Source organism: Scyliorhinus torazame, chromosome 3 (genome assembly GCF_047496885.1).
Source record: "Scyliorhinus torazame isolate Kashiwa2021f chromosome 3, sScyTor2.1, whole genome shotgun sequence".
Lineage (NCBI taxonomy): Eukaryota > Metazoa > Chordata > Chondrichthyes > Carcharhiniformes > Scyliorhinidae > Scyliorhinus > Scyliorhinus torazame.
The window spans coordinates 18636372-18657677 of NC_092709.1; the positions used below are offsets into that span (position 1 = coordinate 18636372).

The 21306-nt window shown below is 48.1% G+C and overlaps 1 protein-coding gene across 3 annotated transcripts in view; it reads right to left on the reverse strand.

The window, feature by feature from the left end:
- The window catches only part of LOC140408314 (probable E3 ubiquitin-protein ligase HERC3), a 77330-nt gene that overhangs the window by 23986 nt on the left and 32038 nt on the right, over positions 1–21306 (reverse strand). For all 3 annotated transcript variants that reach the window (XR_011940080.1, XM_072495344.1, XM_072495345.1), the window contains 7 exons: positions 19415–19527; positions 17360–17419; positions 13455–13566; positions 6788–6977; positions 4536–4699; positions 2478–2591; positions 2323–2346 (listed from right to left, as the gene is read on the reverse strand). Coding sequence is in view for 2 of the 3 variants with exons in the window: in XM_072495344.1 (XP_072351445.1) it covers positions 2323–2346; positions 2478–2591; positions 4536–4699; positions 6788–6977; positions 13455–13566; positions 17360–17419; positions 19415–19527 (777 nt within the window). In the remaining variant the exon portion in view is untranslated. The remainder of the gene's footprint in view (positions 1–2322; positions 2347–2477; positions 2592–4535; positions 4700–6787; positions 6978–13454; positions 13567–17359; positions 17420–19414; positions 19528–21306) is intronic.

Below are 21306 nucleotides of genomic sequence, written 5' to 3' on the forward strand. Positions count from 1 at the left end.
GGGCAGAGTTGAATATGGTAGCCATCACAAAGGAGAAAGTGCTAGAGAAACTAAGAGGTCTAAAAATTGATAAATCTCCGGGCCCAGGTGGACTACATCCTAGAGTTCTAAAGGAGATAGCTGAAGAAATAGTGGAGGCGTTAGTTATGATCTTTCAAAAGTCACTGGAGTCAAGGAAAGTCCCAGATGATTGGAAAATCGCTGTTGTAACCCCCCTGTTCAAGAAGGGAACAAGGAAAAAGATGGAAAATTATAGGCCAATTAGCCTAACCTCGGTTGTTGGCAAGATTCTAGAATCCATTGTTAAGGATGAGATTTCTAAATTCTTGGAAGTGCAGGGTCAGATTAGGACAAGTCAGCATGGATTTAGTAAGGGGAGGTCGTGCCTGACAAACCTGTTAGAGTTCTTTGAAGAGATAACAAGTAGGTTAGACCAAGGAGAGCCAATGGATGTTATCTATCTTGACTTCCAAAAGGCCTTTGATAAGGTGCCTCACGGGAGACTGCTGAGTAAAATAAGGGCCCATGGTATTCGAGGCAAGGTACTAACATGGATTGACGATTGGCTGTCAGGCAGAAGGCAGGGAGTTGGGATAAAAGGTTCTTTTTCGGAATGGCAACCGGTGACGAGTGGTGTCCCGCAGGGTTCAGTGTTGGGGCCACAGCTGTTCTCTTTATATATTAACGATCTAGATGACGGGACTGGGGGCATTCTGGCTAAGTTTGCCGATGATACAAAGATAGGTGGAGGGGCAGGTAGTATTGAGGAGGTGGGGAGGCTGCAGAAAGATTTAGACAGTTTAGGAGAGTGGTCCAAGAAATGACTGATGAAATTCAACGTGGGCAAGTGCGAGGTCTTGCACTTTGGAAAAAAGAATAAAGGCATGGACTATTTTCTAAACGGTGACAAAATTCATAATGCTGAAGTGCAAAGGGACCTGGGAGTCCTAGTCCAGGATTCTCTAAAGGTAAACTTGCAGGTTGAGTCCGTAATTAAGAAAGCAAATGCAATGTTGTCATTTATCTCAAGAGGCTTGGAATATAAAAGCAGGGATGTACTTCTGAAGCCTTATAAAGCATTGTTAGGCCCCATTTAGAATACGGTGAGCAATTTTGGGCCCCACACCTCAGGAAGGACATACTGGCACTGGAGCGGGTCCAGCGGAGATTCACACGGATGATCCCAGGAATGGTAGGCCTAACACACGATGAACGTCTGAGGATCCTGGGATTATATTCATTGGAGTTTAGGAGGTTGAGGGGAGATCTAATAGAAAAACTTACAAGATAATGAATGTCTTAGATAGGGTGGATGTAGGGAAGTTGTTTCCATTAGCAGGGGAGACTAGGACCCGGGGACACAGCCTTAGAATAAAAGGGAGTCACTTTAGAACAGAGATGAGGAGAAATTTCTTCAGCCAGAGAGTGGTGGGTCTGTGGAATTCATTGCCACAGAGGGTGGTGGAGGCCGGGACGTTGAGTGTCTTTAAGACAGAAGTTGATAAATTCTTGATTTCTCAAGGAATTAAGGGCTATGGAGAGAGAGCGGGTAAATGGAGTTGAAATCAGCCATGATTGAATGGTGGAGTGGACTCGATGGGCCGAATGGCCTTACTTCCGCTCCTATGTTTTATGGTCTTATGGTCTTATATTGAGGTTCACAGGGGCCAGTTTTAGGACCACAGCATTTCTTGCTCTATATTACTGACCTAGACTCAGGTGTGCATGGCACGGTTTCAAAATTTGTAGATGACACAAAACCTGTAAGTATTGTGTACTGTGAATCTACCTTATTGAGCAAAGCACAAATTTCAGCATCGGTTCAAATCTGGGTCAGAGATCATGGGTCATAACCCTATTTGGCTCATTATCTGGGCTGGCATTTTGGTTCAGTGCTGAGGCGCCATCTTTATCAGATGACACATTAAACGTAGGCCCCATCTGCCCTCTAAGGTGGATGCAAGTGATCCTAGGGCACTACTTAAAGAAGATCAGGGCATCCTCCGCAGTGTTCTGATCAACATTTATCCCTTGATCAAGGCACGCAACAGAGATCATTCAAATCCTTTTGTGGGTTGTATTTGGGATCTTGCGGTGCATAAACTGGCCAGCACAAGAGCTGTGGTACTTCAAGTGCAACTCATCGACTGCAAATCGCACTGGGATGTCCTTGGGGGGGGGGGGGGGGGTGAGACAAGGCACCATGTAAGTGCAAGTTACTCCTCGTTTCAAAAAGTGCAAGTTCTGAAGGATGATGAACAAGCCCCTTTCACAGGCACCCAATCACCTAACCCAAAACGAAACGGGTTGTGGTTTACCTACCTCTGCAATAGCTGGCTGGATTTTCTGTAAAAAAAATAAAATAAAACAGAAGTCTTAGCTACAGAGCAACGGCGAAGAGAGAAAATAATGAAAAGCCAGCTCTTCAACTCTTCAGAACTGGAAGTCTGCAAAAGTATCCAAAGCAGTGTGCTTACCACTCCGGCATGTTGGGATGCCCAGTAAAGAAAATCAGTCTCAATGTTGACCAAGTTACTCAGCTCGTGGATGTAAAACACCTCATAGTCAATATGGTTAGCAATCAAGTTAACCTGTGCAGTGACGGAGAGGAAAAGCTCAGTGATGAGAGTGTTGACTAAACAAATATTCGTGCGGAGGTTGGTGTTTTAGTCACAAAACGAAACACACACGATGGGAGCAATTTAAACCCCTCCACCCGCCGTCCGCCCTCATAGCACATTTCGACATTCTGAATTCTCCCTCCGTGTACCCAAACAGGCGCAGGAATGTGACGACTAGGGGCTTTTCACAGTAACTTTATTGCAGTGTTATTTCAAATAAAATTTAGAGTACCCAATTAATTTTTTTCCAATTAAGGGGCAATTTAGCGTGGCCAATCCACCTAGCCTGCACATCTTTGGATTGTGGGGGCAGAACCCATGCAAACACGGGGAGAATGTGCAAGCTCCACACGGACAGTGACCCAGAGCCGGGATAAAACCTGGGGCCTCGGCGCCGTAAGCCAGCAGTGCTAACCACTGCGCCACCATGCTGCCCCTTCATTGCAATGTAAGCCTACTTGTGACAATAAAAAAAGATTATTAAAAAAATAATGGCCGGCATGGTAGCACAGTGGTTAGCACTGTTGCTTCACAACACCACAGACCTGGATTGGATTCCCAGCTTGGGTCACTGTCTGTACGGAATCTACACGTTCTCCCCGTGTCTGCGTGGGCTTCCTCCGGGTGCTCCGGTTTCCTCCCACAAATCCCGAAAGACGTTGCTTGTTAGGTGAATTGTACATTTTGCCCTCTGTGTACCTGAACAGGTGCCGGAATGTAGCGACAAGGGGATTTTCACAGTACCTTCATTGCAGTTTAATGTAAGCCTACTTGTGACACTAATAAAGATTATTATTAAGAATTAGGAGACTACCATATGGCCTGTTTATCATGCTCCACCATTTGATAAGATCATGGTTGATCTTGGGCCCTAACTCGGCTTTCCCGCCCATTCCCCATATCCCTGAGAGCGCAAAGATCGGTCTATCCCAGGCTTAAATATATTTAACAATGGAGCATCTACAACATAGGGATGAGAATTCCAAAGATACACAAGCCTTTGAGCGAGGTAATTTCTCCTCAGCTCAGTCCTGAACGAGCCACCCTTATCCTGATGCTCTCAGCGTCCATCTCATCAAACCCCTTCAGTATTTCCAATTAGATCGCCTCTCGTTCTTAAAAACTCAAAAGAATATAGGCCCAATTTACTCGGCCACTCGTCATAAGAAATGCGTAATTGAGACCACACTGCAATTTTAACACAGTGCCCTGAGAATGAGGCAGACGGGAGTCATCTCAGTTGGTCAAGTCAAGGGGGAAGAGAGATCAAGGTCAGACAAAGCTCAAAAGATCAGCATTTACATTTCAGGTCAATGACATTGCTTCAGAGCTATTCTGTCCCCAACGGAGCTCCCCTCACCTTTCAGCCACCGAATACACTGCCTTTCTGCCCTCCCCAAATCTCTCCTCCCTCATATAAACAGTTCTGACAAGAGGTCATCGACCTGAAAAAGTGGCTCAGTTTCTCTCTCCACAGAGGCTGGCTGGCCTGCTGAGTATTTCTCGAACTTTCTGTTTTTATTGATGCTGACCTAAGGCTGCCTGGTTTTCCCCTGAGTTTTTAAGAACGAGTGGAGACGTTAAGAGTATTTCCTCCAACAATTGCAACCATTTGAAACAGGAAGAGAATATGGGTTTCAATACACAATGGGTGGGAATTCCACTCCCAGTTCCGCCTGGGTCGGGAAAAGCTGCTGATGCAGTGTTAAACTGAGGTAGGTTGTAACCCCAATGCAAGCAGATTGGAAGAGGTTATGTTGGTTTACAGAGAATTGACACTCGCAATGGATATGGACGGATGTATGTAGCTGCAACCTTTAACGGCACATGAACTTCACACCTCACACCCCAGCCGCCCACTAATGCAACCATTTTCCAAGAGAATGGCAAATACCCGATCTTTCATTTAAGTACCTTGTGCAGCTTTTCCAAAACCTGAAGAGCATCGATGATGTAATGGCTAAACACAGGAGCCAACAACGCTGTCCTCATCCTGGTTATCAGGTAAAGCACCGCATCTTTATACAGCTCCACCAGCCGGCAGAAGTAGCCAGCGTCCACCCAACACCACCAGTTATCTGAAAGGAGAACAGACCCATTTGTTTATTCACAAATCTATTCCCGGGATAATGGAGAGGTCGTTCTCACTCGCACTGCCTGGATGGTGGATCTGATGGGAGCTGGTACTTCATCCGGATGCAGATCCTGTCAGACTTCAACCGTGCTTTGCACTACACTGAGATGCCTCGTCCGCTGTGATTTGTTTCCATATGCGCTCTCCTAGTCTTCCCTCCTCCAAAAACAAGGTGGCTTGGTCTTCCTTGAACCTGTCCCTTCGTGTAAACTCTCCTATCCTTTTCCATCCCTTGGTCTTGCCATCTCTTGTGGCCTCTCTGCTCCAGTGGTCTCATAGCAATGCCATCTCCAACCAGCTCTGATCTCTCACCACCCACATTCCTTTTCCAACCTTTCTCCCTTCTGCATCACCCTCTTCCTGTTCCTATGTTCCTGGATCTTCTCTCCAAGGTACTAACGCTGCACTTTCAAACTTCCACTTGCCTCGTCTTTGACCATCCATTCACTACAATAATTCTGCACTGCCAACTTGCTCAATCCACTTTCTCAGTGCCACGTTTGATACTTTTTATGTCCAGAGAAATCTTACCTCTCCCTTCGCTTCTGGTTTCATCCCCCTCCCTGGCCATTTGCTCAGGGTGGGACCAAATTGTTTGCAACCTCAGAATCCTACGTGACTCTAAATCACATTACCAACTCTTAATTCTCCTCACCACAAGAGCCACCTACCTCCACTTTAATAATATTGTCCCCCTCCATTCTGACAGCCATACGTATTACATTGAGAATAACAAATACCCAGGCAATAGTACAACCCAAGGATGGCACAGTAGCACAGTGAGTCGCACTGTTGCTTCACAGTGCTAGGGTCCCAGGTTCAATTCCCGGCTTGGGTCACTGTCTGTGCGGAGTCTGCACGTTCTCCGTGTCTGCTTGGGTTTCTTCCGGGTGCTCCGGTTTCCTCCCACAAGTCCCGAAAGATGTGCTGTTAGGTGAATTGGACATTCTGGATTCTCCCTCTGTGTACCCGAACAGGCGCCGGAGTGTGGCGACTAGTAACTTTATTGCAGTGTTAATGCAAGCCTACTTGTGACAATAAAGATTAATTTAAATTCATCCCAGGTACCAGATGGTAAACTACAGGAGAAAAGATTAATTGGTTCATTAGTTTTTCTAACTCCTTAGACACGGTGATAATCCTGAAATCATACCCATGGAGCTATAAACCTCAATCTATGATTGAAATGGCTTATTTTTCTTTCAGAACAGTAGTCGGTATCCTCAGGAGCCGACAAGAGTAAGGTGGTTTTGAATAGAGATGTTTAAAACTATGAATGGCTTTGACAAAGTAAATAAGCAGAAATTGCTTGTACAGGAGGATCTGTAACCAAATGACAGAGATTTATTAAAAATTGGCAAAATAACTAGAAAGAAGAGGAAAAGTTTCTTTTTTTTTCAAATAACAGTGAGGTGTTGGGTGAAAGGCTAGTTAAGCAAACGCAATAGTAACTTCTGAAAGGGAATTTGATAAATACTTGAAAAGAAAATGTTTGCCGGGCAATGAGGCAAGAGCGGGGCAAGGGGGATTGAAAGGATTAATTGGGTGGCTCTTTGAAAGAGCCAGGACAATCACAATGGTCTGAAGGGCCCAATCAGACGACAACAACAACAACAACATAATTTACATAGAGCAGCACCAATGCCTCGTGCTGAATGGGTCAACACTTCAACATAAATGGCTGCTTCAATGAACTTATGAATGGAACGGTTGCCCAAAAGCTCAACTGGACCTGAACGAGACAACGATTCAGCTGTACATTGCTAGGTAGTGGTGGCCTTCAGCAATACCCCGCCCTCGGTCTCATTTCCTCAACAATTCACCCACATCAGAAGAAAATTGTATTGCAAGAAATTTCTAAACCAATAAAGAAATCTGCGACCCTGCCGAGAGCCACTAATGTCCTGCTGAACCATTCAAGCTGTTGACGTCAAGAGTCAAATTCCCAGTTAAAGTGTTGCTCAATAAATGGTCATTCAACTAGATTCGCTGTTCCTTTACTTCATCACCCACCCTGGTGCTCAGTACTTACCCAGCACTTTGCTCGGGTTCGCATCCAAGTGGAGTATGGCGGCGGCAAATGGAAGGGCGAAAGTCAAATAATTCTTGGCGTCTTGGAAGAGAGGAAGTACCGGTAAAATCAAAAACGCCCTCATGGCCTCGACATCAGGCGGTGAAGTCGGTAACTGGGAAATCAAACGATTCTCTGAAGTCACAGTAACCTGAAAAAGAAAGAAGCCCCTTGTAACAGCTGTAACGGCACCGTCCTCCCTTTTGCTTGCCGAAGCTTAGTGGGTTGCACCGCAAGTCCAGACGATGAAGGGTGCTAGCTCCACTCCGATCATGTCGGCTGGCGCACCCCAAGGGGGTACCAAGGGGATGCTGCTCTGTCGGAGGTGGCGCCTTTCAGGGGAGGTGTTAAATTTGTCCCACAACATAAAAGATTCCGCAACAATATTTTGATGGTGAGCAAGAGAGTTCTCATCAGTATCCCGCTCAATATTTGTCCTACAAATAACATCACTAAAATAGGCCATCCCTATGTTTGTGCGCACAAATTGGGCCGCACGGTAGCACAGTGGTTAGCACTGTTGCTTCACAGCTCTAGGGTCCCAGGTTAGATTCCCGTGCTTGGGTCACTGTCTTGCGGAGTCTGCACATTCTCCCCATGTCTGCGTGGGTTTCCTCCCACAAGTCCCGAACTATGTGCTGTTAGGTGAATTGGACATTCTGAATTTTCCTTCTGTGTATCCAGACAGGCGCCGGAATGTGTCGACTAGGGGATTTTCGCAGTAACTTCATTGCAGTGTTAATGTAAGTCTACTTGTGACAATAAAGATTATTATTATTTGATGCTGGATTTCCCACATGACTTTAAAAATACGGCAAACCGCTTCGGGACATTCTGGTGTTGCGAAAGGTGGTACATCAACTAAAGTCCTTTCCAAAGGTGCATGTGTCCTTAATTAATTTGATATTTGCTCTGCCTAGGTCTGTCCATCAGATGCTGATACCATGTAGGCAGTGCCTCCAGATACCAACCACTTCCTGTTTTAAAACTATTTAATTCCGGTCGTTTTTAGCGAAATGAATGTTTTTCCCTTACGATTCCCAGAAATTCAAAACAAAACCGAACCAAAAAAGAAAACTATACACATTCCACTAATTCTGCATGGGATTGGTGCTATAAACTGTCATGTGAGTGTCCCTTAAAGAAAGGTTTTTGTCTTATCACATGGCTCAGTGATGTCATGTGTGTGGGCGGAGCAGAGCTGTGGCTGAGAGTTTTTTTTGGTTTTGTTTTCACATTTGGCTGCTGTGGACTCAAGACAGAGAACAGAAGTTGCCTGTCCCTCTACCTTCATTTTAAAAGCTGTTTCAGACTGTTTGGTAACTTAAAAGAGATAATTGCTTTTTGGAAGGAATTCAACTCTGATGTTTGAAAAGGGAGAACAGAGTATCAGTAACCACAGTCTTATACCAGCGAGAATGCCGTGTGCTGGGCCACACCTTTGATAAGGGGTTTCTAGTTTTACTTGGATTTTGTTATTGAATTGGAACAGTTAAGGGGGAAGTTCATTAAGGGTTATGCATAGATTACTGTAGCTGTGTGGGGTCTTTATGTTTGTAATTGATAAAAGTTTTTGCTGTGTGTGTTTCTACAAATGTTAACTACATTTTTAAAATAAAGCTTATTTTTTGATTAAAAGCGTTTAAGGCCGTTGAATAACACCTGAAAGGAAGGCTCTTGTGCTTATCCTATCGAAATGCAACAAAACGTTGTGGGTCAGGTGGACTCCATAATACACTTTGGAGTTTTTATACTTTGGCCCATAACAAAATATAGAACGGCCCCAATGAGAAGTCTGGCCTCGTCCTGAACAAACTAACGACAGTCCAAACATTACAATGTGCTAGGTTTGACTTCATGACAGCAGTCAGCAATGCCGAACCATCCCCAAGGGATGTGGGCGTCGCTGGTTCAGCCAGCTCTTCCTGCCATACAATAAACCCCAGAACCATTTGCAGCCAGCTTTCCTTCTAACTGTACGACTCACTGCACCATTGACCACTGAACATTCATTCATGCCCACAACCACCCGCTCACTCCCTCCCCCTGCCCTTTCCTGGCTTACCTCCACTTGGGAGCAACTCACCGTGGCAAATGTAATGTTCAATTGCTTGTGTGATTAAGATCGTAAGACGCAGGATCACAAGTTGGCCATTTGGCCCATCAACTCTGCTCCGCCATTCAATTAGATCATGGCTGATCTGATAATCCTCAACTTCACCTTTTCTCCTCATCCCCTTAACCTTTGATTAAACTAATTAAAAATCTGTCTATCTCCGCCTTGAACGTACTGAACAACCCGACCTCTACAGCTTTCTTGTGGTAAAGAATTCCACAGATTCACGACACTCAGAAGAAATTCTACCCTGTCAAGCGCCCGGAGAACCCTATATGTCTCAAGAATGTCACCTCTCACTCTTCTGAACTCCAATGAGTACGGGCCCAACCGACTCAACCTGCCCTCAGAACAAAATCTCTCCTTACCCGGGGTCAACCTCATGAACCTTCTCTAGACTGTCTCCAATGTCAGTATAGTATATCTTTCCTTAGATAGGGGGACCAAAACTGTTCACATTATTCCAGGTGTGGTCTAACTAGTGCATTGTATAGTCTTAGCAGGACCTCCCTATTTTTACACTCCATTCCCTTTGAAATAAAGGCCAACATTTACCCAATTACCTGAGCTTGCATCTCGCATCTTGCGATTTAGGCACGATGAACCCCCAAATTCCTTTTGTGCTGCAGTTTTCTGCAGTCTCTCTTCATTTAAATACTCTTCAGCTCCTTTAGTTTTCCTACCAAAGTGAAAAGCCTCACATTTTCCTACACTATATTCCAACTGCCAATTTTTCCTCACTCTACATCTGTCTGTAGACTCTTTGAAGGATTACCAAAGGTTTTCCGCCACTAAGATCAGGAATCCTAATCAGGCGGAGAATCCCATGGCAGGGCAAAACTAGATATTTCTGCTGGACAACAAACTGGTCCCGGGTCTCCGTGCCTGCTCCGCCAGCCACAGTGGGTTTCCCAACAGCCCAGTTGGGTCTCCTGCCCTGGCCCAGCAGGACCATGCAAATGGCTCATTAGAGCTATTTTACATGTCATTGGCAGGCAGGATATACCATTCAGCAGCCAGGTGGGGTGCTCCCCCACCCCCCCACCCCCCCCAGCCGAGAGTCCCGCTAGCGTGAACTGGTGCAAGTCCTGCGGAACGTGGAGCTGACGGCTTGCAGAGAAGGAGAGGAAAGGTGGCAAGTACCCTCCCAACAATTGCTGCCAAGGGGGGGGTCCTTCCTGGGAGACGGGGGTCAGGGGGGGTTGGGTGCTGAGCTGGTAGGGTCCAGGTCAGGGGTCCTCCTTGGGATGAGACTCCTGTGGCTGGTCTCCCTATCTGCAGCCAATAGTCACTCAGTATGTAAAAGTTCAAGTTTACCCATAATAAAGAGAAAATATGTTCATCTGTACCCCGATACCATTTAGACAGTCACTCATTATCTCACAAATAGACATCCCTAATAATAAAGTGAGAGTGTTTTTACACGCACCCCTAAACCATTTAAACACTAAGTCAGGATGTAAGAAATAAAGTTTTGCCCTGATAAAGTGGAAGTGATCCCATCTGTGCTCCTAATCCGCTCAAAACGTCTGTCAGTATGCCAAGTTTAAAGATTTAAAGTTGAAGGCGAAGGTTATGCCTTTAAAGTGGTGGAAACCTTTGAAGTGGTCTTCACACAGTCAATTTCATTGCCTTATGAAGTATTGAAGTCAGTGTGTATGGCTTGGAGTCTGAATGCTTTGAACTAGATTCTTTACAATTAAATTCACACTCTACGCCCTGCTAAAAGAATCACGATTGACAGCTTACTGGAATTTCAAAGTGTAGCATCAGATTGTTTATTTTTATAGCTCTGGAGGGATCCATTAACTCAGGGTAGCAACTGTTTCGCCACCGTGCCGCCCATTTTCGTTTAGATCTTAATTAATCTAGGCAGCACGGTGGCACAACGGTTAGCACTGCTGCCTCACGGCACCGAGGTCCCAGGTTCGACCCCGGTCCTGGGTCACTGTCTGTGTGGAGTTTGCACATTCTCCCAGTGTGTGCGTGGGTTTCGTCCCCAAAACCCAAAGATGTGCAGAGTAGGTGGACTGGCCAAGCTGAATTGCCCCTTAATCGGAAAAAAAATGAATTGTGTACCCTAAATTTTTTTTAAAGATCTTAATGAATCCCAACTGTAGGATATATTTAAACCTTTGGAAAATAGACTTTGACCACTTACTGGATACTCACCAATAGTTCCGCTCCCCTCCTGTAAAACAGCAGAAACCAATTCCTAAAGGGTGAAAAGGTTAGAAAAGCAAAGGAGTAACCACCCTCCTCTCCTCACCAAACTGCCACACTGCACAAAACCGCACTCTGTGCTGGTCGCACAGATTGCACAGAGAGTGTCTGAATTTTATGTGCTGACATGTGCATCTGTTCACTGATTTATGTTGGTTACTTAATTAGTTAAGCATCGTGCAACGATTCAGAGAAGAGTAAACAGATGTAAAAACGAGCTGGAACCTTGAGCTGATGCAAAAGAGTTGACATTTTAAAGCAGTGAATAAATCTGTTACACATATAGAAAATAATGCAATCCCTGTATAAATCCAAGACAGAAAACATACAGCAGGGATCAGGAGATCATTGTGAGGGAAATTTTAACCTACAATTCTGTCTCTAAAAAATGCTTAACCCAACTCGGTGACGTGTTGTCCCGCTGTCTGAGTGAAATGACTCATTTCGGACGGAATTCTCCCAATCCGCCCGCAAAGGGGGCGGGATTCCCTGACCCCGGGCAGGGTCAGAGAATCGGCGGTGGGGGGGAGGGGCGATTCACGCAATGTTGCTCTGACGGCAGTCCACCGATTCTCCGGTGACCGCTGCTCTACGCGCCCCCCCCCCCCCCCCCTTGCCCCGGCGATTCTCCGCACGCAATGGACTGAGTGGCCGCCGAGATAGGCCAAGTCCCGCCGGCACCGTTCACATGTGGTCCCACCCGGCGGGACCTCGCCGTTCATCCTGCGGGGGGGGGGGCGGCATGGTGGGGGGGGGGGGGGGATCAGACCCCAGGGGGGCGTCCACCGTGGCCTGGCCCGCGATCGGGGCCCACCGATCGGCGGGCCAGCCTCTCCTGGTGAGGGCCTATGTTCCTCCGCGCCTGGCCCCTGTAACTCTCCGCCATGTTGCGTCGGGGCCGGCGCAGAAAAGGAAATTAGCGCGCATGCGCGAATTCGCACCGGCCATAGCACGCCTGCGCACAACCGCGGCGCCCATTTGACGCCGGTATCGGCAGCTGGAGCTGCGCGAGTTGCTCCAGTGCTGTGCTGGCCGCCTGTGGGGCACAGAATCGCTGATCCTGGGGGCCTGTTGACGCTGTCGGAAAACGCGATGGATCAGAGAATCCCGCCCAGGGTTTGGTGACAGGTGGTGATGTGAATGTGCAATTCTCCCAATGGCAGGTTAATGGCAGATCGCTTTTCCCAATGGCAGGTCGCGCAAATGCCATTTGTATTTCCTGAATGTTCATTAAAACAGCTGCCTGCCGGCATCCCATCAAGTCTTTCAATCTTGCATCACACCAGCAGCAACATGTGCGGGCATCAAATCAGATTGCTAATGATTAACACACACAAGGCGGTCCTCAGTTCGCCTGAGACTTTGAGATGAGTGCAACAACTTTCTGCCACAGTGCTGCGCTGCTCCTCGTGCACTGTTCACCACTCTGCCAGGGCAGACCGGTTCCTGCCTCCAGCTCCATGCCGAGCTTGTCTTCAAGGACAACACGGTGCTGCTGGACCCATGGACAGATCAGTACTGCGTCTAAGGTTGGTGAGTTCAGGGGTCTCTATCACCCCGGTACCGCACAGCCGTGTCTACCTGGACAGCACTGTGCTCCAGGACTCATGCACCCATGGCAACAAACTTTGGACGTTCGATGGGGGTGGAGTGCGGGGGTGGAGTGCTGGGGGGGGGGGGGGGGGGTCAAAAGGATACCACATTGTTTACTGGAAGGAGATGAATGAAGACTCCAGATGCGGTGGGTTGAGATTCAACTGGGGTATGGGCACCTTGCAGGTGATGGGTTCGGAGGGAGGGTGACTGTATGGAGGAACAGACTTCTCCTCGCGGGCTAAGTTGCTGGCATGCTGCACAGTCGGGTGAAGACAGGTGGGCTGGGAAGAGTATGGGCACTGGTTTTTAAATATGGCACCGGGACCTTTGAACACATCAGCTGAGGCCGGACAGACGAATCAGCTGCTGGCCTGTCAAGAGAGTCAGAGGGGGACTGGCTTGTGCATAGGTGATCAGCTACCGAGTGCAGACTCTAGAGTGCGATCCCATTTTTTGGTGGGCAGGACAGGCAAGATGGGAGATTTCTGCACTTAACTGATAGCTCCTCATGAGTAACGACGCATGGCACAAAACTAAGTTGAAAATATCTTCAAGTAGATCCCTGGGGAAAGCTGAAGAGTCTTTTGCGTCATTAGCATTGGGGCGATTCCAGGTCTCATACATGCTCACTCTCTCAAAAGACAAGAGGCACGAGATGAACAGGCTTCAGACTTTACAGTGCTGACGGTTTACCTGCTGTAGTAATTTGGCGTATGGAGAATTCACCATCTTCTCAAAAAATAACCTGGCAGCCTTCAAGTCAACACCAGGGTTTCGAGGACTAGTTTTAAAATGCTCGTCATTCCTGTAGGGGTTAAAAAATATATACTTTGATGTAAAACTGTCCATTCTATTTCATCTCCCATCTATTTCACAACTGTCCATTCTATTTCATCTCCATGCATTTTACATTAAGTCATAAAATATCTTGTTGTCTGTATCCAATGATTTTTGTTCCTATAAATTTATATACTTGCGACACCAAATAATTCTCAGGCTAGTCTCTAGTCTCAGATTAGTATTAACGTGGACACACAGTTGGCAGTAAAGTTGTGATGGTGAATTTTCCCGCACTCTGGCCAATAATAAAACCAGTTGGGTTTTGGGGAGTGAGGGAAAGGGGGGGGGGCGTAAAGAATGATTGGTCAATCCTCTATCACAAACAGTTGGGTGGCCTCTGTCTGTGCTGTAAGGTTCTACGAGGACACAGTGGAAGAACTTCCAACATCAGTGGGTGGAGTTGGCGCGGTCAGAATAAATATACGGGCAATGCTGGATAAGTCACCTGATACACTGAAGTCAATGGGTTGCACAACACACAACCGATCCGCTACCACCTGCTTTAGGTTTCCCTCCAGCATCCCGCCACCCAATTGGAAGTTCCCTGCCTCGTGTCCTGTAGATGGGCGAGCAACCCAAAGGATTCTCATCAACACTTTCTCAGGGCAACAAAGGATTTGTGATAAATGAGGCTGTACCAGTATTGCCCCTGTCCTGGTACCAACTACAGTAACGGTTACTTGATCCAAAAGATGATTGTAATTCTCATGGTCATCTCAAGTACAATGGGCATTTGTATTCCACTGACCAGAATGTACGAACACTGAAGCATTCTGGGAGTGCCTTCGGTCCCCCAGATCAAAACGTGCACTCAGCATTTCGTACGACTGCACTCTTTCATCTTTGCTCCCCAAACTACGGCACTAAAACAAATCATTTGCAATGGAATTATCCAATCCATTTCTCAGTTGAACCCGTGGGTTGAAAGGTTATGCGATGGGTCGGGGTAAACTTTGATGTGGGCCTGTGGAGAGGGAGGAATTGAGGCAACAATAATGGAGGTTCTCAGATAACTGGCAAAAAGGAACCAGGGAGAGGCTAGGAGGGAAATGCATTACGCAGCGAGTGGTGATCATCTGGAAAGGGTGGTGGCAGCAGATTTAACAGGAATTGGGGAAGTAAGTACGTGAGAAGGTAAGAATTGCGGCGCTATGGAGAGAGAAGTCAAATGGGAACAATCGGAGCTCTCGGCAAAACCCTCCCCCCCCCACCCCCCACACCCCTACCCCCCACCCCCACCCACCTTTTCCCCAGAGCCTCAATTTTTTTAACTAATTAGATTTTGAAAGCCAGAATCGAAACCGTCTCCACCTCACTCCTGCAGAATCCAAATGGTGCTCCGCAAACAACGCATCCCGTTGTTAGCATTGCCAACATCCTGGAATCTCCAGGAATCGAAGGTCAATTTCTCGGGACTGCTGCGGCAGCCTGGGAGAAAAGTCATTCAGACATTAAAAAGAAAAATTATCCTCCCCCCACCCCGATTTCGTTGAATATTTTACAAAATTAATGGAGCTGGGGAGAGAGCGGGCGAGAGAGAGAGAGAGCGGGCGAGAGAGAGAGAGAGCGGGCGAGAGAGAGAGAGAGCGGGCGAGAGAGAGAGAGAGCGGGCGAGAGAGAGAGAGAGCGGGCGAGAGAGAGAGAGAGCGGGCGAGAGAGAGAGAGAGCGGGCGAGAGAGAGAGAGAGCGGGCGAGAGAGAGAGAGAGCGGGCGAGAGAGAGAGAGAGCGGGCGAGAGAGAGAGAGAGCGGGCGAGAGAGAGAGAGAGCGGGCGAGAGAGAGAGAGAGCGGGCGAGAGAGAGAGAGAGAGCGGGCGAGAGAGAGAGAGAGCGGGCGAGAGAGAGAGAGAGCGGGCGAGAGAGAGAGAGAGCGGGCGAGAGAGAGAGAGAGCGGGCGAGAGAGAGAGAGAGAGCGGGCGAGAGAGAGAGAGAGCGGGCGAGAGAGAGAGAGCGGGCGAGAGAGAGAGAGAGCGGGCGAGAGAGAGAGAGAGCGGGCGAGAGAGAGAGAGAGCGGGCGAGAGAGAGAGAGAGCGGGCGAGAGAGAGAGAGCGCGGGCGAGAGAGAGAGAGCGCGGGCGAGAGAGAGAGAGCGCGGGCGAGAGAGAGAGAGCGCGGGCGAGAGAGAGAGAGAGCGGGCGAGAGAGAGAGAGAGCGGGCGAGAGAGAGAGAGAGCGGGCGAGAGAGAGAGAGCGGGCGAGAGAGAGAGAGCGGGCGAGAGAGAGAGAGCGGGCGAGAGAGAGAGAGAGCGGGCGAGAGAGAGAGAGAGCGGGCGAGAGAGAGAGAGAGCGGGCGAGAGAGAGAGAGAGCGGGCGAGAGAGAGAGAGAGCGGGCGAGAGAGAGAGAGCGGGCGAGAGAGAGAGAGCGGGCGAGAGAGAGAGAGCGGGCGAGAGAGAGAGAGCGGGCGAGAGAGAGAGAGCGGGCGAGAGAGAGAGAGCGGGCGAGAGAGAGAGAGCGGGCGAGAGAGAGAGAGCGGGCGAGAGAGAGAGAGCGGGCGAGAGAGAGAGAGCGGGCGAGAGAGAGAGAGCGGGCGAGAGAGAGAGAGCGGGCGAGAGAGAGAGAGCGGGCGAGAGAGAGAGAGCGGGCGAGAGAGAGAGAGCGGGCGAGAGAGAGAGAGCGGGCGAGAGAGAGAGAGCGGGCGAGAGAGAGAGAGCGGGCGAGAGAGAGAGAGCGGGCGAGAGAGAGAGAGCGGGCGAGAGAGAGAGAGCGGGCGAGAGAGAGAGAGCGGGCGAGAGAGAGAGAGCGGGCGAGAGAGAGAGAGCGGGCGAGAGAGAGAGAGGGCGAGAGAGAGAGTGGGCGAGAGAGAGAGCGGGCGAGAGAGAGCGGGCGAGAGAGAGAGCGGGCGAGAGAGAGAGCGGGCGAGAGAGAGAGCGGGCGAGAGAGAGAGCGGGCGAGAGAGAGAGCGGGCGAGAGAGAGAGCGGGCGAGAGAGAGAGCGGGCGAGAGAGAGAGCGGGCGAGAGAGAGAGCGGGCGAGAGAGAGAGCGGGCGAGAGAGAGAGCGGGCGAGAGAGAGAGCGGGCGAGAGAGAGAGCGGGCGAGAGAGAGAGCGGGCGAGAGAGAGAGCGGGCGAGAGAGAGAGCGGGCGAGAGAGAGAGCGGGCGAGAGAGAGAGCGGGCGAGAGAGAGAGCGGGCGAGAGAGAGAGCGGGCGAGAGAGCGAGCGGGCGTGAGAGTGTGCGAGAGAGAGAGAGAGAGTGCGTGAGTGAGAGAGAGAGAGTGCGTGAGTGAGTGTGAGAGAGTGCGTGAGAGAGTGTGAGAGAGTGTGAGAGAGTGTGAGAGAGTGTGAGTGAGTGTGAGAGAGTGCGAGAGAGTGCGAGAGAGTGCGAGAGAGTGCGAGAGAGTGCGAGAGAGTGCGAGAGAGTGCGAGAGAGTGCGAGAGAGTGCGAGAGAGTGCGAGAGAGTGCGAGAGAGTGCGTGAGAGTGCGTGAGAGTGCGTGAGAGTGCGTGAGAGTGCGTGCGCGTGAGAGTGTGTGAGAGAGTGTGAGTGCGTGTGAGAGAGTGGGACAGAGACAGGGGAAGTCATGTCATGAAACCTTCAAAAATACACCAAACCAGAGTGTCAGCCTCACTGGCTGTACCTGACACGATGTTCACCGACCGACTGAACTCTGTAAAGAAAAAGTATGCTGCCCAGGTCCAAAGCTACCAAATCGCTCCTCCACAACCATACAATTGATTTAACAATTTTAGGTAGCACAGGGTTGAGGTCCCTTTACACGAAAAAAAAAAATCACAGAACTGTATTCAAATCACATATTGCACTTACTGAGCATCAAGAAAACTGCCATTCAAACACGCAGGCGAAGAAAATATCGCATTTAATTCACTGTAAAAAGAGAGGGGGGGGGGGAAGAAAGACAGGTTAATAGCTAAAACATCCACATGGTGCCTCATATATAACCTGGCCACTAGTAATAATAATAATCTTTATTAGTGTCACAAGTAGGCTTACGTTAACACTGCAATGAAGTTACTATGAAAATCCCCTCGTCGCCACACTCCGGCACCTGTTCGGGTACAGAGGGAGAATTCGGAATTTCCAATTCACCTAGCAAGCACATCTTTCGGGACTTGTGGGAGGAAACCGGAGCACCTGGAGGAAACCCACGCAGATGCGGGGAGAACGGGCAGATACCACGCACAAGCTTGCAGTGCTAACCACTGCGCCACCATGCTGCCCAGTGTTTTTGACACCAAATAATTCCTATGCTGGCTCAATAATCACCATTTTCTCAGAACAAGTCCCTCATCAGGGCGGTGCACAGACCCGGGAATAAAGAAAGAAATCTGGAGGAGAAATCAACTCAAAAAGGTGTCACAAAAAAAAGTGTACCAAGGCATGTGAGTGATGGAACAGCTGGGGAAGGGAGTGAAATTCAACCAAACAAGACAAGAAAATATACATTTAGAAACACTCAAAAAGGCAAGAATTGCAAGGGGACATCGGGGATTAGAACAGAACAACGTGCAGAATGCAAGGGAAAATACCCAAACATTCAAAGGCTGAGGGCTTTTGTTGGGTCAGGCTTTCAAAGGATACAAGTGAAAAGTGGGTGAATGCAGTTGAGGCACAGATTACTGTGGTCTAATTGGGAGTTGGAACAGGTTCAAGGGGCTGACTGGCCCTCAATTAAGAGATACACATCCCTCCCAGGGGAAACAACAGCAACCAGGCAGTTGCCTGGAGTGAGAGGATGGCTCATGATGATTCTGTAACAATGCTAATGATGCAGAGTATTATGCGATTAACATCTGTTATGCCTGAAGAAACATTTGGATTTTGTTTATTGTCACGTGTACCAAGGTACAGTGAAAAGTATTTTTCTGCAAGCAGCTCAAGCAGATCATTAAGTACATGGAAAGAAAATTTTTAAAAATACATAAAAGGGCAACACAAGGTCCACAATGTAAATACATAGACACTGGCATCGGGTGAAGCACACAGAAGTGTTGTATTAAAAAGGTCAGTCCACATGAGGGTCGTTTAGGAGCCTTTGATTATGCTGCCCACTTTCCCCAGGCAGAGGGAGGTGTAGATGGAGTCAATGAATGGGAGGCAGGTTCATGTGATGGACTGGGCTGTGTTCACGACACTCTGAAGTTTCTTGCGGTCTTGGGCTGAGCAGTTGCCATACCAGGCTGTGATGCAGCCAGATAGGATGCTTTCTACGCTGTCACCACATTTGAATAGCAAAGGAGCACATTAAAGCATCACTTCCTCCCTGTATAACAGGCCGTGTACAAACTAGCACTGAAACAGAAATGTCAGAGGGTGATCTGGTGTCTTTGGAGAAGTGTAAGAGCAGAGCTACAAGAACGATCCCTATCTCAATGAACCTCAGCTATTGAGAGTGGATCAACGACATGTCTATTTACTTCAAGTGGCAGAGGTGCCCAGAAAGAGGTGTATAAAATAAGTAAGGAATTGGATGTTGTGTTGTGATTGTAGGTGTCCAGGGCATGTGATATTAAACTAGACAAGAGCAGGAACAGACTGAATATTGGGTGATTCTTCTCGACAGCCTCTGGAATACCCAGCTAGCTGGTGGGCTGGGTGCCGATTCTCTGCAGAGACAAAGATTTGGACTGGTTCCTAACTGGGGCAAAGGTTGCACCATTTAGATTGAACTTAGTCCATATGATCTCCCGGACTGGTCTTGATCACCTGAGGTGGTTGAACAGGAATATTTATTGCCCTGTATTTTTGTTTAAACCTCTCCCAGAAGATCACCACGTTTGGTTTGAGAATCCCTTTCGGACTTAAAATCCACCCCCAGCGTCAACATTTGTCAGCGGCAATCCGAGCTGGGTCAAAACTTACTTAAGTACGTCCTTTCCTGAGAGGCTCAGCATCCACCTATTCACGTGGCTGTTAATTATCCTGACACGCCTTAGAGGGTCCAAACGGCGGAAATCATCAGGAATTTGAGAGTGCTGGAAGGGTAAATAAAGTGCATGAACTTGAGAAGGGAAGGAGAGAGGAAGTTGTCATCAGTATTCAAAATGTGACAAAAAAAATCTCCGGCTCTGTAATTCCAACTTTTATTGGGAGCCAAGAAGGGAGATTAAGTCAAAATAGTTTCAGCTTCAGAGCTTTACCAATCCTGTAAACAGTTTATTGGTAAGTATTACAGACAGGCACACAATGAGGATTACATCAGCGCAGCCAATGCCAAACTTCTGCATACTAAGTTTCAAGTCGTAAATAAAAAGCCGTAAGCACTCTTTTTAAAACAAAAAGGGGGAAAGCTATTCCTTCTTCATGAGGGCAGAGTTTTGTTTACCATTTAAAACCTGATCGAACCCCTTGCCTACACAATCCTGCGTTGCAGAAACAAAGAACCTGGTCACAGCACACAGGAGACCATTCAACCTGTTGAACTCGTGCCAGCTTTCTGCACAAGAAATGTCTGGTCACGTTCCCCACCCTTTCCCATGTCTCAAGAGCTCAAGAATTAGGAACTAGAGTAGGCCATTCAGCCCCTCAAACCTGCTCTGCCAGGTGAAAATTATTTCCCAATATAGAATTTTACAACGCAGAAGGAGGCCATTCAGCCCATCGAGTCTGCACTGGCCCTTGGAGAGGGCACCCCACTTAAACCCACACCCGTAACCCCATCTAACCTTTTTGGACACCAAGCACCCAACCCAAGGTCCACACCTCCACCCTATCCCCATAACCCAGAAACCCCACCCAACACCAAGGGCAATTTTGGACACTATGGGCAATTTAGCATGGCCAATCCACCTAACCTGCACACCTTTGGACCGTGGGAGGAAACCGGAGCACCCGGAGGAAACCCACGCACACACGGGGAGAACGTGCAGACTCCGCACATACAATGGCCCAAGCCGGGAATCGAACCTGGGACCCTGGAGCTGTGAAGCAACTGTGCTAACCACTGAGCTGCCCCTAAATAAAGTGCCCTGAAAGCATGTCACAGCTAATGAAGAAATTTTTAAAAGTGTAGGTTGCTGCTGGTACGCAAGTCAACACAGTAACCAATCCTGTGCACAGCGAGGCCCCACCAACAGCAATGAGAAATGATCAGATGCCCGGTTCTACAGTTTTTGGATGGCAGCAACGACAAATTACTGAACTAGCAATCTAACAAAATGGAGCTAGTAGTCCAGTGAAAGGGAATTCAAATCCCCAGCATGGTAGCTTGAGAAGTTGCATTTATTTCAATAGGAAGCTGGCATCAGTACAAGTGATCTTGAAGCTGTTTGATTGTTGTAATAACCCAACTGGTTCATCAAATGTTCTTTCGCCAAGGAAACCTTCTAAACAGGACTCCAATCCCACTCTAACACAGTTGAGTCTTAGCAGCGCTCTAACGTGATCTAGCAAGCTACTCAGTCAAGGGCAGCTAGGAATGAACAATAACGAGCGAAGATCATTTTACAGAATGGCACATCTAGAGGAATACCTTTTTTTTTTAATAAGTCAAGGTGAAAGCATTAGTTACTGCTTGTGTTTCCATCTGTATATATTTGTGTGCATGTTTAAGCTGGATTAAGGTTGAAAGGTTTTTCAATTTAAGCTGATCATTGCCACATCAAAACCACCCCAGAACAGGGCAGATGAATGTGTCGTATTTAGCTTAAATAGATGACATGTAATGCAAAACGTTTACAGATTTCAAATTTTAGCTCATCACATCAAAACTAGAAAATTTGAATTTCTCACACTTCTCTAAATTGACATTGTTC